Source organism: Anopheles gambiae, chromosome 3 (assembly GCF_943734735.2).
Source record: "Anopheles gambiae chromosome 3, idAnoGambNW_F1_1, whole genome shotgun sequence".
Classification (NCBI taxonomy): domain Eukaryota; kingdom Metazoa; phylum Arthropoda; class Insecta; order Diptera; family Culicidae; genus Anopheles; species Anopheles gambiae.
The window spans coordinates 55,230,207-55,249,082 of NC_064602.1; the positions used below are offsets into that span (position 1 = coordinate 55,230,207).

The window sequence follows — 18,876 nt, forward strand, 5'->3', positions numbered from 1 at the left end:
CAAATTGTACTGATTTGTCACATCAATTTTAAATTGGCAAATAATTTCCGTTTTAATCGAATGTTAAAAACTATTTCAAAAGGTTTAACACTGTTATATTCAGTCAGAATCATATTAAATAATTCATAAAGTGACTAAAACCTTCTCCTACTTGAAAAAATACATGAAAATTGGTGATTTTTTAACTGGAAATCACGAGATTCGACATACGCGGAAATTCGAGATACGCGGTATTCTGCGGCCGTTGTCGGTCGCCATTAACCGTGTATCTCGGGGACCGCCTGTACTTTTTGTCGCGCGAGACGTCTTCGCGCGCGACGTTCTCGCTCTATGTCTATTTGAACGGTAACTCGGGAACTGATTGTATAGGCGAAAGGCCATGAGAGTGAAAAAATGCTGACATATTTTCAAAACTTGAGTCTTTGTCACTTTTGAGCTTTTATCAAAATAAAGTTGACAAAAGTTGACAAAATGTGACAAAATTTGACGTTCGCGAAAAAGTGAAAACAAACAGCTATTTAGCGCATTTGTGACCCATTGCTATGGTAATAATGCTAAAATGCATGTTTCTTATTGATCTATGTATCTATTTAGTACTTCTTAAACAAAATATCGATGATATTCAGATGTTTGAGCTTTGAGTTTGCAGTTAACAAGCAATTTTGACAATGTTGAAAAAATTTCAACATTTTGTCACCTCCGTGGCCTTGCGCTATATAATGCTTGCTGCAGCGCGGCAAAACAAATGTCATTTATGGTTGATACATTATAATAGAGTTGTAAGTTTCGAGCATTTTCTATTGTCCAATTCAATACTCATTAGTAACCGGTTGGTCCTGTTCAACGGTTGCTGTTAAAGTAAATCATTGTGAGGATTATTCTGTACCTATCGATTGGAGTCATCATGAAAATAATGCATGAAAAGCTTAGTGCTATAGAAGACACGGAAAGTATGTGGAAAACATTGATTATTACTTTTACGGACATTGTACACGATCATGAACCGCATCTTGAAAAAATTCTGAGCATGATCCGTACCGATATTACGTACGATGATCCTGGTCTTTTTCCGAAAACATTATTAAATGAAGCAGAAAGACATAGGTGCAGATGCTCGAATTATTGGCTTATGTATCAAATTCTCAGAATAGCATCATTAGAAACTTATGAAAGGTAAAATAAAAATGTTAAGTATTTTTATCGCTCTGCAAAGTTAATTTTTGTTTTCCTTGTTCACTCTTGCAGCATTTCAGGAAGTTATACCAGTTTACAAAAGGAAATTATCAAAGCTTCTTACATAAAACAACGATGGCTGGCTCTGGATACATTTAGAGAGTTCATTAAGCTATTGAACCAGATGAATGATTTTAAAAAAGGGTGCCCGGAAGCAATTACTACATTTTATGATGCATTTCAGAACGTCACAGCACAAGGCAAGCAGTATTTTTGTGAAAAAATTGAAATTAAGTCCATGGCACGTTGCCGATTGGTTCGTTTGCATTGCCTCCATACCTTAAGCGAAGCCATTTCAATGTTGACAAATCAACAAGATGTCGAATCCATCCAAGTTGTAAAAGAAATAACCTGCACAGTTCTGAAAACATTATCAGTTGGCAACATCGAGGAGAAAAGAATTTCTATTATTTTTTTCCAAAACTATTTCAAACATGTTGTCCAGGAGCGTAGTGGCAGTTATCCTTTATATAATATGTTCAACATGATAAATCTACTTGATGTTTCGCTAATGGGATATGATACGTGGCATTCGGCTATGCTTATGAATCGGCGAGAAGTAGAATATTTTGTGGATACATCAACGGAACTATTCAGTACACATCAGAGGTCCCATCAGTCTTGGCCAGTAGTTCCAAGAAAATGGATTGATAAAATATTAACAGTGCTACTATGTACAAGTTTGCAACCAGAACAGAAAGTAGAGAATCTCGAAAAGCGACACCAAGAAAAATTGAATCAGACATTAATGGCACTCTTGCAGAAGCTGAAACCCGAACTAATGCATACTGGTTATGTTCCCGAATCCATCAACTGGTTTGGAGCAAGTATGAAGCTTGATGATCATTTAGTAACTCAAATTGTCAAACAGATAAATAATGCGCGATACAATTCAGTCAATAAAAAACAGCCGACATCAGTGCACTTGGAGAGCGCAGTTTGGGCCATATTTCTAGTAAACATAAACAAAAACAGCAAGTTACTAAAACGCGCCTTAAATATGGCAAACAAAATGGATTTTAAATTACATGCGCAGATGCCATTTTGCAGCGAAGGAGATACTGAATTAAAAAATCAACAATTCTTTTTTTTCGAATCGAAATTAGAGCTCCTCCAAGTACCGTCACTGGTTGAATTGTTCGGCTCAAGGCAAATGGATTTAATAAACGCGGTCGTTAGTGTCATTCTTATTAACGATTGTTTGCTTCTGAATCAAAATCAGCAGCGCAATCTCTTCCAAATTCTGTTTGCGCCTTTTGAGGCGAACAATTGGAATGGTGATGTAAACCAACGATATTCCTGGGATACGCAAATGGATAATGAACTTTGTCAACACGCATTAGAACAATTGTGCAAATTAAGAACTAACAATCTGCACTCCGAAGTAGTAAGCTGCTGTATAAAAAAAAAGTTAACGTCACTATTAACTTTCATTGCTAATACTGAACATGGTTACGCTATTAAACAAACACTCGTACACTCTTTCCAACAGTTGATATTGTCATCAAAAATCAATTTATTTGATTTGTTTGAAAACGTCCTTGTGCCACTGCTGTCAACCATTAATGGTGATGCAGCACTGGCTGATATAGTTGGAGTGTTTAGTTTGTTCTGCTGCCTTCGTTCGGATTGCATAGCCAGTTTTCGTGTATTCCAGATTTCGGAAACAAAACGTAGTTTTCAATGCCGGGAATGTAATAACCGAACGGTTTCTACAACGCATTTGGAAGATTACTACATACAAACATCTTCTGAACAGTTAATGGCACAAGGCAAGTCTATTAACATAGATTCCCATTTGCGGGCCTTTTTGTTGAAAATATCGCACACGAATGAAGAAACAACTTTGCTAGCTATGACCAATTTCCTGCCCTGCGCTTTAAAACACTTGCCCTTGTTTATGATCGATGGAGAAATAGAATCCTGCTGGATACGTTTATTTGGAAGTAATACAGCTAAGGTTGGTCAACAACTTACTGAGCACATTTATGCTATTTTGCAAATTCTATCAGCATACTTAGTCAACAAACCGGGACGATATGAAAATTTATTAACCAGTATGATGGAACAGTTATTGTCGGCTTCAAGGATGTGCATCATGACGAAAACAACATATGCCGAACAAATAATCGTAGTACGAATGGTTGCAGAATTTTTAAATGCCAATTCCCATATAGCATTGCGTTGGAAATTGATAGACGTCAAGGAAACACTATTCCATTGTGTGCGTATTATGATCTATTTACTGATGCATCCCGAATCTCATGTAACTCATGAAGCATCGATTGTCATCACGGAAATGTGTGCACGACAAGACATTAGTCCTAACAAAGTTCTTTCCTGGTATCGTCACGACATTATTAAGCTAATGATGAGCATTGCCGTAAGCAATTATATATTGGCAGGAATTACACTGCACCAGTCGATAAGCATAGTGAGTTACACATTTGAAAGTAGAGATCCAGTGGATTTCGTTGGAAAGCATTATAAAACAATAATGGCAATGTTGTTGCCTTGGTGTCTTCGATCCTCAAAATGCGAGTATCTTCTACGAGAAATAGCTGTTATCGTGCGAAAAGATTTGGTGGCACTATTATCCACGTCTTTCCTGACAATCTATACATACTTGTTTATCAGCGAATCTGTTGAAGTAACCAACAAATGTATCGAGTACATCATGAGAATTACTGGTAATAGTTTTTTTCATTTGCTTCATTCTGACATCAAGGTAAGAAATGTATGATTTGTTTCATAACTAATTTATCTTAATGAAAAGTTTAAATACATTTTGAACTATTAGTGGCATAATTTACTATTATCATATTCTTAGTTGAGTAATATGCCAATTTTTGCATACCACAAAGTTATTGCACACTGCGTATAAATTGTTGCTTTTCCAAATATTTATTAAACATCAAGATTGATGTTTAAGCTAGCAGTTTCCTTAAATATTGAGCAATTGTACCATATATTCTAAAATTTCATTTATTTTTAGAACAATTTTTTGTTTTTTCAAACACAAATTAAAATATTACGACTTTTTTCGATCAAAACGAAGATTTCGTATCTAAGAATTGTACATCACAAAATAAGATTTTTTGGCCCTATGAACCTCTTTTAAGGCCGTATATTTTTATTGAGATCAAACAAAACGTTACGATTTGTTACATGGGAGAGAGATGGAGTCAAACTTTTGGCACGTCAACTTTTGGCACGTGTCTGTGCTTTATCGCATGCGATTTTATCGCACCTGCTGTCAAACGCTTTTTCGATTCATGTTGCGATTATTTGATGATTTTAATAGTTTAACGATTATGAAAAAATAGTTTGAGGTTGTTCCTTTAATACATCACACAATTAGTTTAACAGATATCGTCGGATGCGGCGTCCGACGAAATCAATTTGTTTTTATTCTGTCAAATTCCATTTAAAATTTTGACAGGCCTTCCGATAAAATCGCATCCGATGGAGCACAGACACGGGTTTAAGGGCTGGGTGTATGAAATTGTTGCGGAAACATTTGTTGCCAAATCGTATGGAAGAACCCAACCGGAATTATTGCACATTTTTTATGTGTATCGATCATTTTTGTCATTCTAACATTCAGAAAAATTTTCGCTCTGCCTCGCTCTTCTGGGTGTGTCATTTTTTTCGTATGTCTTGGCTGTGTCACATAGTGTTGGGAGATTCAGGAATCGGAAGATTCGAAGATTCAATCCCTAGAAATTCGAACGGATCGGATCCCAGATTTTTTGGTCCAAATTTATTAATATCTAATCGGGCGATACCAATAAATTAAGGAAACGAACTCAAAAAATTATGGCATACGATAAATAAAACGTGAGACGAGCCCGAACAATTATGGGAACTGACCTATAAATCGTGGGAAACCCTGTAAAGGTCCGCGTATCTCAGGAACCTGTACTAATTATGATGTAATTACTGAAAAGATAAATAATTTGGAGCAAAACAAAATGACCTCTTATTCCAGCTTGAACTCATCAAAGGAAAGACCCCCCCCCCCCCCCTTGCAAACTAGAATAAAACGCTATACCACTTTAGGATTGGGATTGGGATTCAAAGATTCGAATCCTATCCAGCATTGGGATTCGAAGATTCGAGTCCCTTCTGGGATTCATTTTTCCCTTCACTAGTGTCATATCAATGATTCGCATGTTTCATTTAGCTCATCACTTTCCATCGTTGGAAAGCAACTCTTGCGTCTCGCTTTTCTGGGACTTGTCCAATTTCGCTTGCTGCACCATTCATTCACGCAAGCGGTCTCCTCTCGTCCGCTCTTTGTATCTTTGTGTAGCCACTAGTGATGGCCAAAAACGGCTCCGAAGCCGGAACCGACTCCGACCGGCTCCGACCGGCCCCAGACAATTTCGGAGCCGGCTCCGCACCCACGGCTCCGGAGCTGCCTCGCACCAACATCTCCGGAGCCGGTTTTAATACAAGGGATCAAACAAACTTTTTGAATGAAGTTTCAATCGAGGAAATCGCTAAATAGCGGAGTAGGTCATGTTTAAAGGAATTTATAAAAAAATAGACAAGTTTTCAATATTGTTAAGGCGAGACCAAATAATACTTCACAACGTCATGCATGTCAATACTGCAATCACATCGTGTGTCAGCTTCCGTGCGAGAAGATATATTCGTTTTTTTATTACGCTATCATACAATACTGTCTCTATCGAACCGTTAGTCCGGAGCCGTTGATTTGTTGCCGGCTCTGGAGCGGTGAAGCCGGCAGGGATGTTACGGTGTTGAATACCGCCTATAAAATATTCTCCCTATATTCTATATATATATATATATATATATATATATATATATATATATATATATATATATATATATATATATATATATATATATATATATATATATATATATATATATATATATATATATATATATATATATATATATATATATATATATATATATATATATATATATATATATATATCTGATTCCGGCTGGAACATTTTCAACGAAACTTTGCACACACCTTATGGTACATTGATACATTGATTTCAAAGCCGCATATGATAGCATAGCCATGGTAAAACTGTATGACGCTATGAGCTCTTTTGGAATCCCGGCCAAACTGATAAGGCTAGTTAGAATGACTATGACCAACGTCACATGCCAGGTAAGGGTGGATGGAAAACTCTCAGGACCCTTTGCTACCACCAAGGGTCTGCGCCAGGGGGACGGGCTTGCCTGTCTCCTATTCAACCTGGCGCTAGAGAGGGCCATCCGCGACTCGAGGGTGGAGACTACGGGAACGATCTTCTATAAGTCAACCCAGATCCTGGTATACGCTGATGATATAGACATCATTGGTCTGCGGCTCTCCTATGTAGCAGAAGCCTACCAAGGGATCGAGCATGCGGCAGAGAACCTCGGATTGCAGATAAACGAGGCAAAGACCAAACTGATGGTGGCATCATCAGCGGGCCCACCAATAAATAATCATAATCTACGTAGGCGTGACGTGCAGATAGGTGAACGCACTTTTGAAGTCGTCCCACAATTCACCTATCTTGGGTGAAAGGTCAGCAACGACAATAGCATGGAAGCTGAGTTGTGCGCAAGGATGCTGGCTGCCAACCGGTCTTTCTTCTTCTTTGGCACAACAATCGTTGTCGGTCAAGGCCTGTCTGTACCCACTAGTGAAGTGAGCTTGGCTTTCAGTGACTTGTTGTTATCATAGCAGGAAAGTCAGTCCTACGTATGGAGGCACGTTCTAATCGGGGCTTGAACCCATGATGGGCATGTTGTTAAGTCGTACGAGTTGATGACTGTACCAGCAGACCGGCCCATTTTACAGCCTGAAAAATCAGTTCACATCAAAGAACCTGTCGCGACGGACGAAGCTGGGACTATATAGTACCTATATAGTACCGGTACTCACATACGCCTCTGAGACATGGACATCGTCCAAATCTGACGAAACCCTTTTTGCCGCGTTCTAGTATATGCTAAGAAGGATACTTGGCTCAGCATGTGTGTAAGGACAATGGAGAAGCCGTTAAAACGATGAACTACACGAGATGTACGGCGACCGCACTGTCATACAGCGTATCAAGCTCGCCAGGTTCCGATGGGTTGGCCATGTACGCATGGAAACGGACGATCTAGTCCTAGTAAAGTCTTGTGATGGAAAAAAAGTTTTCGTCGGATTCGATTTCGGCTAGCTCAGAAGTTTTCTGGATTCGATTCCAGATAGTAAGTCCCGCATCAGTTTTCGGAATCGGCTACGGAATTGTCTCCGTAATCATAATCGCTTCCGGAATCAGTTCCGGAATCGAAATCGACACCGGAATCGAAATCCGGAATTGGCTTCGAAATTGGAGTCTGTTTCGCTATCTGAATAGGAATAGTGGTTTGGATCCAATAATTCTACGTATTGACAGCCGCAAATAATCCATTCTCATGGTGATTCTCGGACTGATTTCGCTTCTGGAACTTCTAATTTCAATTCAAGAACTGATTCTCAATCCGGGGCTAGTTCCAATTCTGGAGTCAATTCTGATTCCGTTACCGTAGCAAATTGCGATTCCTATTTCGGAGCCGTTTCCGATTCCGGAGCTGATTCCGATCCGGAATCGGCTCCAGAATCGGAATCGATTCCAGCATCGGAATTGGCTCCGGAATAGATTCCAAACACGGAATCGGAACTTGGTAGGTCCGATTCCGAGCTCCCACCACCCATACTTCTGAGGCAAGCCAACACCGCAAAGCGGGTGTCGGGTGCCGGATAAGTAAGTAATTCTTATAACATTTTATAGCGTAAAAATGTATGTGCAAAAATAATAAAAAAAGGGTTATCCTGGCCCGCGACTCTCAATCATTTAGTCAATTTGGCACTTTCCATAACAAGTTTGCCGACCGCTGAGTAGTCCATTATATGATTCGAAACCCTGTATTGCACAGCCCAAAGCCTCATATTTTTCACCGTGCCATTTTGGACAGTGTTTTGTTTACAAATAGCATTCGGCAGCAGGTGCAGTTTACTACTAATTTTGCAAAATCCGACTTTAACCAAGGACAAGCGTGTAATGTAACAGCATTTTCCATTTTCCTAAATACTAAATACAGTTTGATAGAAAAACATCTATTTCTAGACTGTTTTTTTGTTTATTTCAGTGTGTTGGAAAGTGTTCAATAATGGATATTGAAGTGTGCAATAATAGAATTTTGAATTTGTGTAACTGTGCAACAATTGGATTTTTGATTAGATGTAAATATTAGATTATTTTTTGGCATTATTCTTCACCGTATTCAGAAGTTCTTTAGAAGTTAAATAAAATGTTTTTCTTCCATTATCGCTTTTCATTGCAGAGAACAGTATCTGAAGTTTTAATTTACTACCACATCAACCCAGAGTGTGTAATGCACGCATTTCGCAGTTTACTTTCCAAGGATAGTGATAATGACGAGGTATCAACAACTCGAATCGCGGAATATATTGCTGAAAGGTTTTTAGGAGTACTAGCAAATTTAGAAGCAACACTTGTTAATCCAGACGGAGAGAAGTTTCTCAAGCGATTAGCGCTGCTTAGTCTGGGTGACATTATTCGGTTGCTTGGTGGGGAACACATAACACCATTTCGGTTCAAAGTTATTGCTGTGCTCCGAACAGCTTTAGCTCTTCCAGAAGGATTGGCTTTAGCAAAACATTGCGTTAATACGTGGCGTATTTTTGTATGCACGGTAGATGTGCGACAATTAGGTTCACTTTTAAGTACAATATTCGTTACGTTGGAGCCATTAATTGATACATACAAGGAAGATATTGGATACATATTTCGATACCTGGTCATAGAGAACAATAGTCTACTTGGTAATAGTCTCTGTGATCTGTTTTTTATAGAAGATACTAATGTAGCAGAAAATATTAAAAAAATAGTGGCATCGCGTATTCCAAAATACTACGATGAAATAGGAAGTGATCAATTTGTTACCCGCCTTGAAGAACTTATTCGACATAGCAATCATGAAAATTTAAAAGTACGAGCTTACGCATTCTCCTATTTATGTAGACTTTGTGAACATGGCCGGGCAGAGCTAAATGAAGCTATTTTGGGGCAACACCAAAGCATAAGCCTTACCATAATAGCTACAATGGTAGAAACGCTGACACGTGGACTTAGTGAACAAGATGTAATACTTCAACAACGAGCAGCAGAGTGTCTTGGAGAGCTAGGAGCTTTGGCTCCCAGTCATTTGCCACCTAATTATGCCCCGACTGGTATAGGTTTCGCATTGAGCATTCATTCCGACTGTTTTGCCATTATCGCCTTGCGAGAACTATGCCGAGCATACCAAAGGCAAAAAGATTCAAAGTTTGTCGATAGTTTTTCACTTGCTATACAGGAAATATTAAACGAACGAGGTGTCTCTCCAGAAGCAGATAAAAAACGAGAAATATGGGAAACCATCCCAGAACGCTTGCGACCAATAATGGAACCTTTACTAACATCATGTTATACTACGGTTTCAAGAGCATCGCAGACAGCAGTTGCACATCCGGTATTTAACAATGTTGGATCAAGTCACGAATGGTGTTACCAATGGGCGTGCCAAATGATAGAAAATATAACTGTTAACTCAACTCGTAACCTTCTACGAGCTTTTAAGCCAAGCTTGCGATGTGATAGAGGAACTCTTATGTTGATGTTACCTTACATACTATTACATTCATTACTACTCTGCGAAGGGAATGATAAAAGACAATTTATTGTAGAAGAACTTCATGCCGTTTTCAACGGAGCCATTGCATATTGCGAAAGTTTTTCCACGATTCCTGCTGCCAACCGAGCAAATGACAAAGTAGATATAGAAACTACATCTGCAAATGGATTGATTGTATGCATGACTCAGGAGCGGCATGATACATCTGGCAAAGAGCTGGCTTTGCAATGCGCTAAATATGCGTTTGGGTTATTTGATTTCCTTGAACGATGGAAAAGACAGTACCTCAAGGATGTTACAACAAAAGATAAAGATCTTCATAATTATCAACATAATTTTGTTGTGGTTAGTACATTCCTAAACAACTTTGATAGCAATCTATTGGCGCAAGTAAATTTTAAATGTCATGAATATGCTAGAGCATTACAATACGTAGAACACAGTTTGAATGGCGAAGATAAAAGTATAAAACTACAAAAAAAGTTATCATTCTTGTGTGAACTTTATTCACACCTCGGAGATACAGACTCGGTAGAAGGTGTTATAGCTTTGAAAGCCACAGAACCAACCCTGCACGAGTTAATTCTATATCATAATGCTACAGGTCGGTTGCAAGAAGCTGTGGCGTGTTACGAGCGGTTATTACAACTAACTAATATCGAGGAACAATATCCAAGCCTAAATTTTTTAAATAGTATGATCGAGTGTTATCTACGGCTTGATCATCCGGAAACAGCATTACTTCTTGCAGAAAGTTTACTGGTTCGATTTCATGACACCGCCCTACATAAAAGTCTTCTGGATATACAGGCAGAACCGCTGTACCGACTAGGAAGATTCGAAGAACTCGAAGAATTGCTACTTCAAAGGCGAGCTGATCAATTGAGTGGAGCCATCGATGGTGAATCACGTCACTGGGGAGTTATTTGTGGTTCGCTTATTATTGAGTTTCGTCAACCGGATTATGCACGATTTTGTTCAGAAATACAACGAGCCCGAATGTATGTGTTTCAGGGTAGCTGTAGCAAACGTTCTAGTTCTCGTTCGTTAGATGAACAGCTGGGCACATACGAAAACCGTTATGATCAGGTGTTAAAATTACACATCATCCAAGAGTTTGCTAAATGTGGACATATAATGCACACTCTGCGCACTCTACAAAAAGGTCAACGTAACGACGAACTTATTACGGCATCCACTGTAATTGTTGACCTTCAGAAGCTTGTAACAAATATGAACGCCAGGCTAGAAGTACTACAACCGAATGCTGCCACAATAGAACCAATCCTCAGCTTGAGGCGTATACTTCTGAAGGAAATGAGGCGCACGATAGACGAAATAAATTGGGAAAAAATCGACGACGACGAAAATGTTAATCGTCTGCGTCATTTGGTTGATCAAACGATCGGACAACTTTGGATGAAAAGTACAGAGTTAGCATCGCGAGCAAATATGTACCAGCAGGCATTATTGTATATTTTACATGCAGAAAGCTATCGTCCTCCTGATCTTTTCATAAAAAATGCTAAATTGCTATGGGATCGACGAGATATAACAGGGGCATTAAAGGTTCTTGAAAGAGGATTGAATGAAATATTGGGCGATGTCCCTGTTTCTTCGGTTGATAATAATCATATAAAAACTACACCCAAAGAGATTCGTTTGATACAAGCAGAAGGTAAGCGTCTTATTGCTACATACAATGCTGAGGCGTCAAATATATCAGCAACACTCAATCGACGTTATTTCAAAGAAGCAGTAGATATGAACCCGGAAAGTGAAGTAGCATTAGTACAACTTGCACAATACGTCGACAAATTGTATAGCTCGTGTCCAGCAGTCGAGCAAAATTCAGCAAATTGCTGGGAAATGCTATTTGAAGTAATGAAGTGTTATGGAAAATCAATGATGTATGGATCAAACTATATTTATCAATCGATGCCACGCGTATTAAGTATCTGGCTTGACTCTACTGCAAACACGATACCAAAATCAAGTGAAGGCACTAGTACTTCCTTGAATATGGCGCGAAAAATCGCACAGTCGATGAATAAATTGGCAAGCAAGTTCAAAGATACATTATCGCCGTATTTTTTTTTTACTGCTTTTTCCCAATTAATAAGTAGAGTTGCTCATCCTTCCCAAGAAACGTTCATAATATTGAAAGCCATAATTGTCAAATTGCTCCTCTATTATCCTCAGCAAACTCTATGGATGATTCTGAGCGTATATAAATCATCTTATACCATCCGGGTACGGCGATGTGTAGAAATATTTAACGATCGTCAGTTGCTGCAAGTAGAGAACATGCAAAAGTTGATAAAAGACTTTAATGGATTGGCTGAACGTCTTATCGAGCTTACCAACAAAGAAATTCCAGGAAATCCAGGAGGCATCAGACATTCAAAACTGGCAAATGTTACAGTTTCTATCTTAGTTAAAGCTTTACCAAAACTGCTGGCTGATAAAAACTTTTCAAATATTTTGATTCCTATTGAAAGATGCATACAACTAGTGCTGAATAAAAATACAGGGATGAATTTCCAACCATACCCTACAAATGCTATATATATTGCTGGAATTTCCGAAGAAGTGACAGTGTTGCATTCTTTACAAAAACCTAGGAAAATTTCACTCCGAGGCCATAACGGCAAGCTTTATACAATGATGATGAAACCTAAAGATGATCTGCGAAAAGATTTCCGTTTGATGGAGTTTAATGCAGTTGTTAAGCAATATTTATCGCAAGATCCAGATGCAAAATTCCGAAGGTTACACATACGCACATATGCTGTTCTACCATTAAATGAAGAGTGTGGTATTATTGAGTGGATATCTAATCTGAACACATTTCGCGGTATCGTATGCACGTATTACAAACAGCGTGGACTAGGAATGACGGCGAAAGAATTAAGAAACTTTAATTATGAGCGCACAGAACCGCTTGCAAAGAAACGGCACGCCTTTGAAACTATTCTTGTTCCGCGGCATCCACCGTTATTTAGTGAATGGTTTCGAGATTGTTTTCCAAATCCCCATAATTGGTTTCAAGCTCGTTCGTCGTATATAAAAACGACTGCAGTTATTTCGATGGTTGGTTACATATTAGGGCTTGGGGATCGCCATGGCGAAAATATTCTGTTTGATTCTACTAACGGAGATACTGTGCACGTAGATTTTAACTGCTTGTTTAATCGAGGAGAAACATTCACAGTTCCCGAGTTAGTGCCATTTCGCTTGACTCATAATATGGTAGATGCAATGGGACCTCTCGGAGTGGAAGGGCTTTATCGGCGATGCTGTGAAATTGTTTTACGAATTCTTCAAACCCATGCATCAACATTTATGTCTGTATTGAAGCCTTTTGTTTACGATCCCATGGTGTCGTGGAGCAAGATCACGTTTGCTCAAGGGGAATCAAGCCAAAGGGATAGCTATTTAGAACGAACCGATCCCCAAGCCATGCACAATGTGTTAAACATTGAAGAAAGACTAAAAGGCTATGTAAAAGTTAATGGTAAATTGTCACATAATCCACTATCCATTGAAGGGCAAGTAAACCACTTGATTAAGGAGGCCACAGACATAGACAATCTAGCACAAATGTACATTGGTTGGTCTGGATACACATAACAAACAACAGCTATGAAAATCATTTAAAATAAATCGAATACATATGTCTTTTCTGTACTAATAATGATGCGTTTTCTATTTGAATCCAACAAGCTGAAATTTCAATCGGTCAGTGGAGTAGAGTGTTCCCCGGTACCAACCCCGGTACGAAAATCCATGCGATTTTGGCTCTAACGAATTGATTAAATGGCGCCCGATTAGAGGATCCGTCTCCGGAACCAAAATCCATATGTTTTCGGTCTCATCGGGCTCTATCTGGGCGCCGATTAAAAGAATCTCTTAGAAGCTCCAATCGGGCTGAATGCAAGATTCGTCGCGGCGACGCGATAAATGTTGCATGCATGTGTACTACATTTTTTTCTCCCTCGCTTTCTTTCTGATTGCAATGAGTTCAGACATACTTAGAAATGCGTTTAACATATTTTCTTTTATTTTTCACGTTTAATTTCCTAAGCACATTCTCTTATACACACACAAATACACCCTCTCCTCCCTCCTTGGTATTTGTCGAAGGGTTTTTTCTCTTTGAAAAATAAAAAAAACACGCACTCAAGATGATCCCGTGGGATAGTGCGAAACGGCAAAGAAAAATCACACGCACACACACACATATCGCAATCCCCCCCTTCTCCCCAAGTAGCAAAGCCGAAGTTGTTGAGAGATTGTGCTATGGCCCTGTCCTCTCTCTCTAGATTTTGGACGGCAGACCGCCGCCCGTGTAGAGGTGTGTGCGTGTGACGATAATTATGGATGAAATACTGGGGAAGCGGAGTTAGAAGTCTTTCGTTCGTCACACACACATGCAGTTATCAGGGGATTTCGCTGGACCGAGTCTACCCATCTCTCTCGATATACCACGATTTTTCTGCTGTCGCGCTCATCCGGGTGTTAGGCATCCTCAGTCTGTCCAAAACTTTCCCTGTGGAAGGATGTACTGAAGTGAGGTGCGATTTCTTGTGCGACAGACTTTATTCGTCTACGTTTTGTGCTGTGTTCCTTCATCTTCAGTTATGGATTGATGTATCCTATAAAATGAGAAAATGAGGTAAGTTTCTTGCTCACATGTGTGCTTGTGCATGTACAGGCGGTCCCCGAGATACACGGTTAATGGGGACCGAAAACGGCCGCAAAATACCGCGTATCTCGAATTTCCGCGTAAGTCGAATCACGTGATTTCCAGCTAAAATATCACAACATTTTCGTGTAATTTTGCAAGTAGGGGGCGGTTTTAGTCACTTTATGAATTATTTGATATGATTTTGACTGTATATAACTGTTTTAAACCTTTTGAAATAGTTTTTAACATTCGATCAAAACGGAAATTATTTGGCAATTTGCAATTGATTTGACACATCAGTACAATTTGCTCAAAGAATTGTCAAATTTAGAAAACCGCGTATCTCCGAATCCGCGTATAAGAGGTACCGTGTATCTCGGGGACCGCCTGTACATTCAATTAACCCATGACGTCTAAAAAGTTACAGGTGTGTGCGCTATTTTTCAATGACTACCTCCCAACGGAACAAAAGTAGAAAGCTTGGATCAAAATAATCGTTTGTCTCCCTCTATCCCAAACACCGCGCTTGCTTGCACTCATGCGCGAACGCTCGAGTATATTCTCTCAGAACTGAGTACAGTCTGTTCCCGAGTTACGCGGTTTCTGCGTTCCCGACGAATCCGCGTAACTCGAATATCCGCGTAAGTCGAATTTCACGTTTTTTATTAAAATACTATTGATTACTTACTTACTTACTTCGGTCTCGTAGTACAGTCGTCAACTCGTACGACTTAACAACATGCCCGCCATGGGTTCAATCCCCAAATAGACCGTGCCGCCATACGTAGGACTGACTATCCTGCTTTGGGGGGAAATCAATTAGTCACTGAAAGCCAAGCCCATAAGTGGTACAGGCAGGCCTTGACCGACAACGGTTGTTGAGCCAAAGAAGAAGAACTATTGATTACTTGGAGTTTTTGATTTAATTTAGTACTTTTATACACTTTATCGTTTATTTGATATGATTCGTGAGAACGCGTAAGCGTGAGTGAGTCGTCGCGTGTGTGTGTGTGTGTGTGTGTGTGTGTGTGTGTGTTTCATTTTTTTGCGAGAACGCGAGAACGCGAGAACTCTTTTTTTTGCTCTTTCCTGGAACCCACATGTTCTACATTCTTCTGATTTTAAGCAACCAAAGTAGAACGGGAAGTAAAAGGCTACTTCATATTCTATTTTCCTTACTACTTTGGAGCGTTATCAATCGCTTGGGTGGCCTCGTCAACAATCTTCAAAATGAGCGACGGAAAGAAAACGTTTTCCTGTTTTAAAATATTAAGGTTGGGTAAATGTACCAGTATTGGGCAGGTTAGTGCAGCAGTATCACTAAAACGGCTCGTATACTTACAATGTTTATTATTTTTCTTGAAAGTATCATTATTATGGACGATAAACTATCGTATTATGTCGTGCTAGCGATATTCATGAAAATGCAAGCACTGTTTTTGTTCCTATTTTCGGCAGTTTGGTCCTATTTTCGGCAGACTGTGCTCCTATTTTCGGCAACGCGAATACGGGTCGGTAAATGCTTTATTAATGCTAATATGTAGACAAAAATGTTTAAAACAAGTTTACATTCTCACTCTAATCACTTCCTAAGATTAGAGTTGAAAAGTACTTAAATTATTAATTTCATGTTGCCCATTTTGGACATTTTGCTGGCAATTTTTACAGGCATTTTTATTTGAGTTACAAACAAAGTAGGCACTGGAGAAATGAGACTGCCTGACGGCTATAGAGTACGGCTCCGACTTGCCTACAAATTATTATTTTTCTCTCGAGTTATTTGATTATTTATAGTGAATTTATAGTGATATTTGATGCAAGAAAAGTCGTGTTATGTGTCGACATACGCAATACAGTTTTCTGATCAAGTTTTAAATTAAAATTCAACGAAATCAAAAGTGTGTTTTTGTTTCAAGTTTCGGCAGGAGCCCAAAACAATCTGTCCCGAAATCTGTCTAAAATCAACATTTACCGTGTACCAATTTTCGGCAGCATTTAAAGTGAATAATTACTTGTTTTAACACGGTCTCGTAGTACAGTCGTCAACTCGTACGACTTAACAACATGCTCGTCATGGGTTCAATCTCCAAATGGACCGTGCCGCCATACGTAGGACTGACTATCCTGCTATGGGGGGAAATCAATTAGTCACTGAAAGCCAAGCCCACAAGTGGTACAGGCAGGCCTTGACCGACAACGGTTGTTGAGCCAAAGAAGAAGAAGAAGAAGAAGAATTACTTGTTTTTAGTGATTTTAAAATTCTAATCTGGCCAGTCAAAAATCTGCAATCATAGAATCTTTCATAAAACCACACATTCATTGTTTAAGTGCTCTGGTTCTCTTAATAATGAAACCTGCCGAACTATTGGCTGACAGCAAATATGCCGAAACATGTTGAACTCGAAACATTTTGTTTGATTTTTTGAAAAATATGCAAGGAAATAATGTGAAACTTCGTATACGAATAACAAATGAGCATATTTCTATTTGAAAAATATGTGTTGAGACAATTTTCAACGCGGTTTTGCGTAATTACACGTTTTTAGCTACCCTGCCGAAAACAGGTACACTGCCGAATACTGGTACACTTAGGGTAACAAGTGTTCATCTAATCTTATGCGTAAAACTCTCTATAGTAATACATACTACATACATTACAGGGTTTACCAAGTCATTTTGCGATGTGAACTGCACAATTCATCTCATTTGAGACGTTTTTCTGTTTTGACGCGCTACTTCATTTGGCCCGAAATAATTTTCTATTCTGCCACATTCATTTTCATCCATTATATGAAGTCTTTTCACAGGGGATGTTAGCTGAAGCCGTCCGCGATGTTTACATTTTTTCAATTAAATTTTTGGAGTTTTAGTGCTGATTTGTGATACAATTATGTTGGTTAACAAATAATAGAAGTGTATCTTTGCTCTGCTGTAGCATTCAAGCCGGAAAATGGATTATTCATTGAATTATTAGCAGTTGAACCTGGTCAGTCAAACCAACTAAAAACTCAATGAATAACCCATGTTTCGGGTTGAATTTTGCTGCGGAGCAAAGATAAATTTCTATTATTTGTTAAACAACATAATTGTATCACAAATACTAGCAGGCTAGTTTTATGTATGGTTTTGTATGGAGTGTTTACATGATTTCAGCCTCCAACTGTCAAACTCCATACAAAAATCTGACTAGAATCGTGAAGGGCTCCTGTTGCGGTAGCAACGGGTAGGTTTGAGGCGATTTTTAAATTGCAACGGCTGAGTTGAGGAGATTTAAATTGCAACGCAATATTTCATTTGCAACGTCTAAGGTTGGGTAGAAATTGAAATTATTGCAACTTATCGTATGAGAACAAGATCGCTGGCCTAAATAAACACACATTTTTCTTTTGGGAACGGCCCGTTTCTTGAGTTCATCGATAAGCGTAAGCAACACAGACAGAACGTAGGGTAATAAAATATTTTGGAACGAACACATCCGTTGGGTGCAAGGAAATTAGGAGAAAAAATGCATGCAGGAAAAATGCATTCAGTTATCAAACCGCAACGAGGAGGTCTTAAAATTTCAAGTTAGTTTAGGGTCAATCTAAAATGCGTGGAACTGAAGTATAAACAAAACACCATACGAAAACATAAGGAACATAACATGGAACAAGGAACATGGATTTCCGAAAAAAGGCACAATATTTTCACACGCACTGGCACCAATACATTCAAACAATCGAGCATGTTAGTATATAAGAACCAATTTTGTTAAATAAACGTCAGATCTATTTCAGAAGCTGAACAGTGAACGTCTCGATTTTTTTTGAACGTCTTGGCCTTTCCTAGGATTTGTTTTAGGTCTCATCCGGGTCACTCTGCCCCATCCGAAAAGTTATTGTACCAATTGTGCCACTTTCGCTGCATAGATTCCCACGAACCGTGAATACTAGCGGAAAGTTTAATGCACAGTTGGTTATAATAACTCCTTTCGGGCAGAAACCCATCCTTTACAATAAATTTGTTTTCGGTTGAAACTTAGGACACTGAAGGCCTTTCCTTCGCGTGGCCTGGCCCGAGTTTCGCCGTCAACATTGGTGGCTCCAGAGAGGAGACGAATTCGCATTCGTCAATCAGATTGAAGCTCCAGAGAGGAGACGAATTCCTTATCATCCAGAGATGAAACGAATTATTGTTCGTTAACATTGGTTTAGCACCGGAGAGGATGCGAATTAAAATTCGATCCAGTTTGTAAAGAGACCCAA

At 39.0% G+C, this 18,876-nt stretch overlaps 2 protein-coding genes across 5 annotated transcripts in view; both read left to right on the plus strand.

Annotated features, from left to right (window-relative positions):
• The first annotated feature begins 733 nt into the window (after positions 1-733).
• Positions 734-13,639, plus strand: LOC1280291 (serine/threonine-protein kinase ATR). Of its 4 annotated transcripts, XM_061658666.1 has the most exons (4): positions 734-1,173; positions 1,246-3,961; positions 8,395-8,488; positions 8,590-13,639. In XM_061658666.1, coding segments are annotated over exons 1-4 (3,081 nt in total). In that variant the 5' UTR covers positions 734-904; the 3' UTR covers positions 8,592-13,639. The 4 variants fall into 4 exon arrangements, with proteins under 4 accessions (XP_061514650.1, XP_061514646.1, XP_061514647.1 ...); XM_061658662.1 differs by lacking the exon at positions 8,395-8,488; XM_061658663.1 differs by lacking the exon at positions 8,395-8,488 and having other exon boundaries at positions 739-950.
• A 140-nt stretch (positions 13,640-13,779) lies between these two features.
• Positions 13,780-18,876, plus strand: part of LOC133393490 (putative nuclease HARBI1) — a 39,980-nt gene continuing 34,883 nt past the window's right edge. Inside the window, exon 1 of the mRNA XM_061658720.1 lies at positions 13,780-14,620. Coding sequence (XP_061514704.1) covers positions 14,616-14,620 — 5 coding nt within the window. The 5' untranslated portion in view covers positions 13,780-14,615. The remainder of the gene's footprint in view (positions 14,621-18,876) is intronic.

Excerpts from the sequence above, each read along its gene's own strand:
- LOC1280291 (XM_061658662.1), top strand. The coding sequence starts at position 905 with ATGAAAATAATGCATGAAAAGCTTAGTGCTATAGAAGACACGGAAAGT. Across the intron at positions 1,174-1,245 it reads TCATTAGAAACTTATGAAAG|CATTTCAGGAAGTTATACCA; the intron begins GTAAAATAAAAA and ends TCACTCTTGCAG. Across the intron at positions 3,962-8,589 it reads TGCTTCATTCTGACATCAAG|AGAACAGTATCTGAAGTTTT; the intron begins GTAAGAAATGTA and ends TTTTCATTGCAG.